Raw genomic sequence first — 12,115 nt, forward strand, 5'->3', positions numbered from 1 at the left:
TTCTTCCAGAGACATTTTTCAACTGTTCTTCAAAAAGAAGAAAAAGTGACATCGGTCCACGGTAAAGAAGAAGCAGTACACATACCTATTATTAGTGCTTCAACTCAGATAATGCTCAAAGGGCTCTTCATGGTGCTGGACTACCTCTTGAGAGAAAATAGCAGGTACTGACAGACAAGACCCAAATTACACTTAAAATGAAGATTCTTAAACTTAGGACTGGAAGACCAAAAGTCAAAGAATAGTTCATTAAACCCACTTATTTACTGATTTAGTATTTATTTTCATTAGTGGGAAAAAGACTCATTTCAATTGCTCCGAATCTGTGTCAGTAAGAACAATCTATACATTTAGATAACTGTAACATTTAAGATTCTCCTGAGTTAAAAATGGCATTCATCTGGTTGATCTTTTAAAATTTCATTTATTAACTAGTGAGGGTGACTGGTTTCTTTGTGTGGGAAGGCATGTCAGGATGTTGAGTTTTGCGAGTATCAGGTTTGATGTTATGTAATGTGCTCATTGTTTTAGAATGTGTCATTCAGTTAGCATTGTCTTTGCATTTAGATTTGCAGATGATTATAAAATTGCTATTCAGCAAACTTACTCCTGGACAAATCAGATTGCTGTTTTTGATAAAAATGGGGTCTTGGCTCTACCAAAAAATAAGAAACATTCACGACAGAAAATTGGAGTTAATGTGCTAAACTTTTGGTGCTTAAATCCAGCTGTGGTAAGCTCACTTTGCCCTAAGTGCAAACTCATCTTGACCAAAACCAACAATTAAATGACTGTTTGGCTTTTTCGAAAGATGACCTCATTTGTTTCCTTGTAGGCCTTTTCAGATATTAATAACAAAGTACGAACCATTGTCCTAACATCAGGAACACTGTCACCTCTAAAATCATTTTCATCCGAGCTTGGTGTTACATTTAACATCCAGCTAGAGGCTAACCATGTCATCAGTAACTCACAGGTGAGCTGCTTTGCTTTATTTTGTTGAAGCTCTCAGTCTTTTTACCTGAGTGTAATTCCATATAAGTAACTTAAAGGACGCCATCAATTCTAATAAGCAAACTCTGATAGGAAATTAACATTTTAGTTTTGGAATAAAAGGTAATCTTGTCAACTGCTTACCAGCGCACCGAGTACCGATGCTGCCCTGGCAGCTGTGACTCTTTGGACTCAGTGACTACTAAAAACTCCCCGGTATACCTTTATTAGCTTATTTGTGCTGGGCTCATGCAGATGCCAGCGTGGGCCAGAAGAGGCATCCCTAGAACTTGAGGTGCAAGCATTTGTGAAGCAGGTGATGTGGGTTATGAGAACCAAGGCCTTCTGAAAGAGCCGTACACGTTCTTACTCGGTGAGCCATCTCTCCATCACCTTTTTGTTTTGTTTTGTGCGTTGTATAGGCTTGCAGTATAGTCAAGGGTGACTCTGAACTCCTGATCTTCTTGCCACTACCTTTCAAGTGCTGAACCTGTAGGTACGAGTCAGCACTTCTGGCTCTGTTTCTTTCTTTCTTTCTTTCTTTCTTTCTTTCTTTCTTTCTTTCTTTCTTTCTTTCTTTCTTTCTTTCTTTTTTTTTTTTTTTGGATTTTCGAGACAGGGTTTCTCCGTAGCTTTTTGGTTCCTGTCCTGGAACTAGCTCTTGTAGACCAGGCTGGCCTCAAACTCACAGAGATCCGCCTGTCTCTGCCTCCCGAGTGCTGGGATTAAAGGTTTGCGCCACCACCGCCCGGCTCTGTTTCTTTTTATGAAGTAATTTGAAGTAGTTAGCTACTAACTTAACATTACCTAAGTACCTAACATGGTTCTAATTCTTTGTAAAACTCTATCTACTCTAGGTTTACTTGTGGGGGCACTTTTAGTGTCTGAAAACTCCTGACATTTAGTGGTTGGGACTGATAATTCTACATGTCTGTGTAACTAAGAATTTGCTTCCCCAAATGCAGCGTGAGCCTGTTGAGAAGCATCGCTTTTAGAGTAGTGCAGTGGGAGTACAGGCTCCACATTTCCTGCTGCCCCGTTTAGAAGCAGAAGTGAATGCAGGTCAGCAAATTCAGTGTAATTTTTCATAAGATTGCTATTCTATAATTAAGTATGTCTTCACTCTAATGTACAAAGTCCATTTAACCTGGAGTTTCACTGAATCATAATAATGCATATGGCATAACTAAACAGTGTCTCCATATTGTCTGTCAGCTTGAAAATTACCTCTCAATCTCAATTTTGATTTAAAATATCCATGTGGAATAAAAATTACCAATTTACCATTTTTAAGTGCACGGCTTAATATTACATATATCCTTCATTTGCTGGCACAGTTAATCTCAAGAACTTTTTCATTTCTCCTTCTTCACCAGCCCCTAACATTCTCCTTTCTGTTTCTGTGGCTTTTACTGCTCTATCTGGATAACTCTTGTAAGTGCAATCCCAAGGTGCTTGTCTTTCTGTGATTGGCTTTTTTTTTCTTCTGTACTCAGCATAACAGCTTGAAGAGTTGTCAGTACTGTAGCTGGTGTCCTCAGCATTCATCTGGGGCAGCATGTATCAAATGTATCAGATTTCTTCCTGTGCTGCAGAAAGCATCATTGTATAGCTGCCTGTCTATTGATTTTCTTTACTTTTTCTTTAGAAAAAAAATATAAATTCCAAGGCTAGAGAGATAGATCAACACCTAAAAGTACTTCTTGCTCTTGCAGAGGACCCAGATTTAGGTCCCAGCACTGCCCTGGGTGGTTCACAGGTACTTTTAACTCCAGCTGCAGGGGGATCTGATTCCCTGGCCTCCTAGGCACCTGCACACAAACACACATGAAATGAAAAATAGTAAAAAAGTAAATGTTTCTTAAATTTATAAATTTAAGAAAAGCTGAAATAATAGTATTACTTTATATCTTTTCACTATATTCATCAATGGTTAACATTTAGTTATGTTAGCTTCTCCTTCCTTTCTTCCTTTATATGTGTGCATAGATGTCAGTAGAGAGAGAGAGAGAGAGAGAGAGAGAGAGAGAGAGAGAACATATTGTCTACAGAGAGAGTAGGAATAGGGATGCATTCTCTGCATTTCCTCAGGCAAAATAAACCCACCCGAATGTGAGGGTGCAGTGTCTTCAGCATTGGTAGGGTCTAACCCAAGTTAGAGGAGCTTACTCTTTTCCAGCCAGCTCTCTCAGTTTAACTGCCGACGGCCTTCCAGACTGGCCATACATTTGTTTTGTTACATGTGCCAATCTAATGAGGACTTGGGTTTGATTATGACAACAAGCACTGTGGTTGAGAGGGAAAAGATTCACCTCCAGTCACACTAAGAAACTTTTCAATTGTTTATGCACATCTGGAACCAGTTAATTTAATTTTATCACCAAGCTCATTCTTCTCCTTTGTCACTTTATCCAGAGATGCTCAAAGCAACCAGCCAGCATTGTTTTCTTTATTTTTCTACAAATTGTCAAAAGTCTTATGTGTAGAGTCACTAAATTCCTTGTTCCTCACAGGAGGTAAGTCAGGAGATGAGTCATGTGTACCCCAGTAAGGTCTTTAGATAGTCCACACCATCTTACTATAGATGATATCCTTACTATAGATGATATCCTTACTATAGATGGACGTCAGTGCTTTCCATGCCACCAGCCGAGCCTGTGGTAACTGTAGGCTTCAGTGAGTTGGTTAGCCAGCCTCAGATACCACCAACCCACTAGAGAAATTCATCCTGAAATCCTGTTTCTCTAAACCTACTCCTGGTACCACAGTCTGTATTAATTGCTAAAAATGACTATTTTTAAAGGGGGGAGTGCAGATGGACTCACAGGTGTGGTCCAGGTAGTCTGGCAATAGTTGTCTCACACCGAGAGGCTGTGAATCTGGCAGTTCACACATCCATGACTGGACATCTCAGTAGTCCCAGTCTGGAGCCAAAGGTCTCGGTTCCTAGAGAGCTGCTGTTTGGGTCTACATTAGAACCCTGGAGAACGTGACTAATATCAGTGAAGGAATGCCGCAGCAACAGGATAGATGAACTTGCCAGACAACCATGTCACGTTGCCATTCACAATAAGGATGGGTCGTCCTGCTTCAAATAATCTGGCCAAGCAAGTCCTTCACAGGAGTGCCCAGCGGCTTGTGTTTAGTTAGTTCCCGATCCAGCCAAGAGATAACCAGGATTAACCGTACATGCACTTTTTTTTTTTTTAAAGTTTATGTGTGCGAGTGTTTGCCTGGATGTGTAAGTATGCCATGTGCCTGCAGAGGACGGAAGAGGGTGTGGGATCCCCTGGAACTGGAGTTGCTGATGGTCGTATCTTTGCAGTTACTGTGAGGATTACAATGATATTCAAGAGTTAGGATTTTAGATAGGTACCAGCCCAATTGTATTCAATTAATTAAAGGTATTAAAGGCTTCCAGGTTCAAAATAAATTTCTGTTAAGTTTGTTTGGTCATCTTTTCCTGAAATCACTGCGAACTAAATATTAATTTTCCAGCTTTATTTAGGCATAACGCTAATACTAAAATATTCCTTTCTAGGTTTGGGTTGGTGCTATTGGCTCAGGCCCTAAGGGCCGGAATCTCTGTGCTACCTTCCAGCATACCGAAACATTTGAGTTCCAGGACGAAGTGGGGATGCTTCTGTTCTCTGTGTGCCAGACTGTGAGCCAAGGGATTCTGTGCTTTCTGCCATCCTACAAGGTAAGGAAGTGTTTACTATTTGTTAGTTTTTATTTAATTAATTAATTAATTTGCCTCTAAAAGAGATGTGGGATTACCACAATAAATTTCTAGAGTGAGAAGCAATTACGATTCTTCCAGTATCATGTTATTATATTTGTGACAATTGTTGCCTTTTTGTTTTATTACTGCTTCACTTAAAAGTCTCACTAGGAAAGATAAGTTTTTTTTTTTTGACTATAAAATGTTATTTATTACCACATAGATCAGTGTTCCTCGGAAAGTCCCCTATCCCTGAATCCTGGCTGATAGAAAAATGCAACCGTAACTTGGCTTAGATGTTGTTGGGGTTTTCCTGTATAAAAGTGTTGTAACATTCTGGCTTGGGACTCGCAGTTCAGCTTCTGAGTCTGTCCTGCGACTCAGACCAATCAGTAGCAAAAATAATTTTTTGTTTTCTGCATTGACTTGGTGTGTGAGTTGTGTTGACTCCAAGTGGACTCTAATGCTGTCAAAATTAACTCATTTTCTAAAATACTAGGAAAATGGTACACGAATAATGTTTGTGATCCAAAGATATCATTGTTTCTTTGAGAGAAGTTCTCCATAGCTCAGGTTGATCTTAAACCCTTGACACTCCTCCTGCTTAGGTCCCTGAGTGCTGGTTTTGCATGAACCGATCAGGAATGAGTTTTAATATATTGCCTCAGAGGCCCTTGGTTGATCCCTAGCACCAGTTATGGCTCAGAACCACCCAGATGTCACAGGTGCGCTCCTGTGTCTCTTAACCTTGTATTTTTTCCTCTGGTTCACCTCCACCCAGGCTGTAGAAGGAGCGGCGGGCCACTTCCTGCCACCCGGCTAGCTTTACCCAAAATAATTACACGGAAACTGTATTCTTTTGAACACTGCCTGGCCCATTAGTTCCAGCCTCTTATTGGCTAGCTCTTACATATTGATCTAACCCATTTTTAATATTCTGTGTAGCACCATGAACTGGCTTACCAAGAAAGATCTTAACCTGCGTCTGTCTGGAATGGGAGAATCATGGCAACTCCTGACTCAGCTTCTTTCTCCCAGCATTCTGTTCTGTTTACTCCACCCACCTAAGGGTTGGCCTATCAAATGGGCCTAGGCAGTTTCTTTATTAATTAACCAATGAAAGCAACAGATTAGAAAGAAGTCACTCCCACATCACCAGGCATTCAAAATGAAAGGGGAAAAAAACCCCAAAGACATAAGATCACTCTTGCATTAAAAAATGATCGGTAAAGAGATGAAGGAACTGGCCAGAGATGAGTGGGGTTGGGGTAGCCGGGAGGAAAGCTGGTTTGAACTTTTTAACAACTGTGTGGTGGCTCTAATGTGTGGAGTGGACCTTTGGAGAGCAGCAGTCATGAGATCAGGCTTAGGGATTATGTGTTTGTTTTCTCTAAGACATTTTCAATAAATGTTTACATTTTCTTAAAAAATGTTTATATGAGAGTACTGTTTATATGTTACTTTTATTCTTACAGGCAACTTGTTCTTCTTCATGTTGGTAAAATGAATCTAAGCATCCTTTGTTGCTCATTGTTTTGCTTCATGCATCTGGCCAGAAGGAATTGTAGTACTTTCTCCTCCTCCTGCCCCTTCTTCATTACACTGGGGGCAGTCCCAGAGCTTTGTGCACGCTAGGCAAACATTATTTCAATGAGCTACATCCCAAGGCTTTAAGTCTTTATGTCTTTTGATCTAACATGGATCTTTGGTCATCACCAGATGGATAGACCATGGTGGTTTAAACCAGTTCTGTCTATGTATTTTGATTGTAAAGTTTACTATGTTTATACAGAAGCATTAGTAGTAATTAAGAAAGGAGCAGTAGTAATTAAGAAAGGAGCTCGGCCTTTGTTTATTTGTTTGTTTGTTTGTTTGTTTGTTTTTAGGGAAGAAAGGGTCTCACTGTATAGCCTTGGCTGTCTTGAACTCTGTAGACCAGGCTGACCTCATACTCCCAGAGATCTGTCTGCCTCTGCCTCTTTAGGCTGGGATAAAAGGTGTGGGTCACCACTCCGAGTTACTTTAGCCATTTTTCCGTTTCCTTGGTTCTGTCTTTCCCCTCGCTTATTTGTTCCATTATTGGTGGTGCGTTCGTTCTTTCTTTCTTTCTTCCTTCCTTCCTTCCTTCCTTCCTTCCTTCCTTCCTTCCTTCCTTCCTTTCTTTCTTTCTTTCTTTCTTTCTACTGACACACAATGATTTCCTTTTTGTTTTGTCTTATGTATATTTTAGTAACATTTTTTAGATTTATTTTTGTCTCTGAATGCTTTGTCTGCATCTGTGTATCACGTGTGTTCCTGGTACCCAAGAAGGGCAGGAGAGGGCACCAGTTTTCAGACCTCTCCTCATTCACCATTGAATGTTAAGTAAAGAATAAAATGAAGTTTTTCTGTTCAGTCTCTATTAAGAGTTTTTATATGTGTTACTATTTAGCATTAAGGTTTTTTGTTTTGGTTTGTTTGTTTTTTTGAAACAGGGTTTCTCTGTAACTTTGGAGGCTGTCCTGGAACTAGCTCTGTAGACCAGGCTGGCCTTGAACTCACAGAGATCACATAGAGATCCGCCTGCCTCTCCCTCCGCCTCCCGAGTGACTGGAATTAAAGGCCACCACTGCCCAACTATTAGCATTAAGTTTTTATGTTGAGAAATTTACAATGCCATTTTTAAGCTAAACTAAAAGACAAATTGCTACACCCAAGTTTTATTATTATCATTTAGATGTTTGACATTTCTATAGGTAGAACACCGCTTCTGTGTTAAGTAGAACTCTTTATGGTGTTAAGACCTTAGGGTTGTGGTAAGGTGGTTGTGCAATTAGAGGTTAGGCGTAGTAGTTGTTCAACTTACCTGCTACCTAACCACAGACTTTGGCATACTTGTGTTCATTCCTGTGGTCACTGGAAAATAGTTGGTGAACACAAACCACATTTTGGTAAATAATTAAAATAGCTTGGTTAAGGGGTAGCCTCGGGGCTTCGAAGATTGATCCTTTGTTCCTGGAACTTCTCACCCAGGCTGCTGGGAACCTCACTGATACATCCCACCTACTGACTACCAACTGGAAGTCCTAGTTGTATGCCCGCCCAGTCCCCAGTCTGAGTTCTGAGCCCGCTAGAGACCCAGACTGTCAGCCAGGACTATGAAGCAGGAACTGGGACCTAGGTCCCTCACCTTGATCCCATGACCCTCATCTCCCATCTCCCCTGTTTCCATCTCTGAAGGTTGTGTATCCCATCTGGGTCTCTCTTGTTGGCCTCCAGTTGTCTGTTTGACTTCTTTTTGCCTCTTTTTCCCCTTTCTTTCTCAAATTCTTTTTATTCCCCTCATTTTAAATTTTCCCCTCTCATTTCCTTTTCTTCCTCCTTCTTTCCTCTTTCTGCTTTTATTTTGTTGTATTGGGAATATATTTTGATTATTAAGCCCTTAGTGGATGCAACTTTTTTCCTTTCAAATCTATAAGTTGGCTCTCTGGTCAGTAAAAAGTTTCTTTATTGTTTCCTTCCTTCCATTTTTATAGATCATTGTTAGCATATGGAAACATCACAGATGTTTTTCTTTTCATTGTATTAGAATAGAACCCAGGACTTTGCACATGTTAGTCAGGCAAACTCTGTCTCTACGTCCCTTTCAGCCCATACTACAGATTTCTGCATGTTGATTTTATATCCTGCAACTTTAATTTTTTTTAACTTACTTTTTAGGGTTTTTGTTTTGTTAGTGGTGTTAGAGTTTTCTATATATAGGTTTATGTTCTTAGCAAAGACGAACAACTTCAGTTCACATGTATAGCTGCCCTGTGTGTCTAGAGGATACTGTTTCCCTGTATTCATCCACTGTATCTGGTGCTTGCATTCTTTCTGAGCCTTGGAGGGGGGGGGTCTTTTTGCATGCCTTCCTTATTTTTATATGTCCTTTCAGGGGAGGTAATTCTCTTCTATGGAGCATATAGTTAGGGGTTTTTCCTTTTAGCTTCTTTAAAAAAAAAAAAAAACAGGACCTTGAACCCACAGAGAGCTGCCTGTCTCTTCCTTCTGAATGTTGGATTAAAGGCATGCACCATCATACTGAGCCCTAGGATATATATTTTATGTATTTATTCTCTATGACTTTTTGCTATATAGTTGGATTCTTTGTATTCATGGTAATTATTGGTACTTGTGTTAGCTTTCTATCATTGGATGAAATACCTGAGAGGAAGTATTTTACAGAGGGAAAAGCTCATGCTTTCAGAGGCTTTAGTCTGTGGCCACTCTGCGAGACTGCTCTTAGGCCTGCGGCAAGGCCTTGTGGTAGAAACACTTGGTAGAAAACTCACCTCATGGCATCTAGAAACCGGGCACAAGGAAAATAAGGTCTCGGGGACCCAGCATGCTCTTCAAGGTTGTAAAGGAGAGACCTACTTCTTCTAGATAAGCCATGCTGCCTTACACGCTGCCTACCAGGCCTTCAGCTGCTGAGCCCTTGGGAGACATGTATGTTCTACCCCTCACAGTAGGTTAGGACCAACTGCTGTCATTTTCTGATTTGTTCTGGTTATTTTGTAGAAACTTTGTTTTTTTCTCTTGCTGATGCATTTTGTGGTCTGTGAGTCTCTGTGTTGGTGTGATGCTTCCATGCTTCCTCACCTGTTTCCTGTCACATGTTGTCAGTATTTTTGTTACAATCTTCTACATTGTAAATGAAGCTTTTCCACGTATTGCCCCTACAGCTTGCGTAGTTCAGGTTTGCAGCAGATTCAGCCTAGCGGTATCTGACAGTGGACCTTAGGAAACATTGCAGTATTTGCTTCTTGCTCCTTTGTTTTTCTCAGTCTGTAGTCTGTGTTGGTTCTCACAATGTAGCTCTGGCATCACATTCTAGTTAACATTAGTTCTTGTCTTTTTACAGGAGTTTAGAAATACAGTTGATTTGGGAGGGGATTGTACTTAATCTCACAGAACCAAACACACGGTTGATTTTTGTGTGAATAAATTTATACATCCATATTTCATCCAGCGTTTGCTAAGCCATCACTTCTTAAAATAACAAAAATGGTCAAACATATACATTCTTAATTAAATGCTCAATCCATGCATTAACGAATCTTCTGTTCATCGGTGTTGGTAAGTCAACAAAAGTTCGGAATCCATTTTTCAAAGTTAGAAATTTTTTTCCATGCACAAATAGCTATAAGTTCCTAGTTTCTGTTCAAGAAATTTTAATTAACTAGATTGTCCCTTGAACTAAATGAATTACTTCTTAAGTACTGTTTGGTTTTTAGGTTCACATTGTAACTATTATGCTTTCCTATGTATCTGTGAGTATAAAATCGGTTGTTCTCAGTAGTGCAGCTCTGACATCTTCAGATTCCTTGGGCTTTTAACCCACTAGTAAGAAGAATACTCTTTTTCAGAGAATTTCAGGATCTTTTGTTTCTGTTCAGGTTGCCAAAACTGCAGTGAACCTTGTATTCATTTCAGGGTGGTATCTACCCAGATTCTTTCTCCAGGTGTACTACTGACTGTGAGAGTATTCATGTAGTTTAACCCTGAGATGTTGAAGTCAGAGTACTAAGTCAAATGTTTTAGGTCTTTTTATAGTTTATATTTGAATACTGAACATTAAGGCTATGCTCATCTTACATTAACTAAAGATGTTATTTAGAAAAACTACTAATTTTTCATTTTTATTAGTATTTAAAAATGCTCTTATTTCTAACCTACCATTCATAGATATATATCACCTGGATGAAAGAATATATTTCTCAAATATTAATACCTCATGAAATGAATAGCAAAGAATCATCCTCAGATGGAAAAATATGATTACAAATTATGTGAATAGGATTATAGGAGATAGTCTATTTAGGCAGGACTATTAAATACATTAAGACTTGAGTACTGGCTATTAAAGTGAGTAAATGGCAAAATTATGAAGAGAAACACATGCCAAAAACCATTTTCCAAAGGGCTAGGATTGTAACAATACCAGTAATGAGGGCAGAGAGGTCTTAATGCAATTTGCACTTTCTAAAGTTTCAAAAAGAGACTCTGGGTTAGTGCGTTATTAATGTTCTGAACATCTGGTCTGTAAAAGCTACGGACATCGGACAAATGCAGGATTCTGACTTATTGCCTCCCTGGTGACATACTGGTTTTAAGAAGCTTGAAAAAGTGAAATGACAATATCCAGATAAGACACAGGCATTCCAGAGTATTCTTTTAATTTGTGAGATGTGACTTTTTCAAAAACCTGCCTCTAAGGCTAATGAATCCAAGTAATGTGGACAGCAATTGCTAAACTAAATCATCTCTGTCACTGTGTGTCAGCTCGTCTCCGAACATGACTAGCATTTACTTTTTATGACCTATAAAAATAGCTTAGAAATACTTGTGTTTTTTCTCATGTAGTAAGCCTGAAAAACAGAGGCAGGTCTGTGTCCAAGTACTTTCCTTTAAGCTGTTTGATTGCTAGGTACCTAGCTGTGATATTTAAGAGACCGTAGCAACCGAGTTGTGCATCCAGTCACTCTGGACAAGAGGGAAACAAGCTGTGCACACATGCCCTTTGAGGGTCTCCTGCAGTGGGAGCAGAAAAGGAGGAGAGCCGAGGGCTGGGGAAGAAGAAGCTGGGAAAAAGGGGATGGAGTAAAGAGAAGGGAGGGGAAGGCTAATGGACCTCACCAGCAAACCCCCAGTCTGCGTTCGTGTCCTCTAATGTATCACTTCTCCCCTCCGTCTCTTGTCATCTTACTATCACTGAATAATCTTTCGTAGAAGACTTTGGCCCCAGGTTTTGTAGTTGTGGGATTTTTGTTAGTTTTGTTTTGTTTTTGTTTTTGCCATTCTTTATCTTCCTTGATTGGCCATTGGTTTGAACTTTGTTGATTATTAAGTTCATCTAACACGTTTATTGTATTTATTGAGCATTTTCTACATGTGATGTATTCTAGTATTAGACAATCACCAAAGAACTAAACATAAAAGAAAGTTAGTTGCTTTCCTGACATTTCCAGGGATGAGAAGTTGAAGTTAAACTGGGTATAAAAAGATAAGGATATGTTAGATAATGTTATTACTTGAATTGTGTGTGCTAACAAACCTATGTGGCAGCTATAACCTCCAGACTGGTTACATTTGAAGATGGGGCAAACCTCTAAGGATGTACTTAAGGTTATACGAAGACTTTGAGGATGGGACCTGGTCTCATAGCATTTGTGTCTTTGCACCAAAAGGCACTAGAGAGCCCATTGCTCTCCTCTGCGTAGGCACAGATAAAAGGCCATGTGAGGACATGGAATAAAGGAGGCCATCTACATGACAGGAAGAGAACCCTTTTCCCTCTCTAGGACTGTGAAAAATCCATTTCTGTTGTTCAGTCACTTAGTCTGTGGCGTTTTGTTATAGCAGCTCAAGGGGTCT

General features: G+C 39.7%; 1 protein-coding gene across 1 annotated transcript in view; it reads left to right on the top strand.

Moving 5' to 3' along the window:
• Positions 1 to 12,115, top strand: part of Brip1 (BRCA1 interacting helicase 1) — a 110,231-nt gene that overhangs the window by 56,855 nt on the left and 41,261 nt on the right. Inside the window, 4 exon segments of the mRNA XM_050119516.1 lie at positions 10 to 164; positions 568 to 733; positions 836 to 976; positions 4,535 to 4,696. Coding sequence (XP_049975473.1) covers positions 10 to 164; positions 568 to 733; positions 836 to 976; positions 4,535 to 4,696 — 624 coding nt within the window.

Source organism: Alexandromys fortis, unplaced genomic scaffold (assembly GCF_014885135.2).
Source record: "Alexandromys fortis isolate MF-2015 unplaced genomic scaffold, M_Fortis_MF-2015_v1.1 scaffold_173, whole genome shotgun sequence".
Classification (NCBI taxonomy): Eukaryota; Metazoa; Chordata; class Mammalia; order Rodentia; family Cricetidae; genus Alexandromys; species Alexandromys fortis.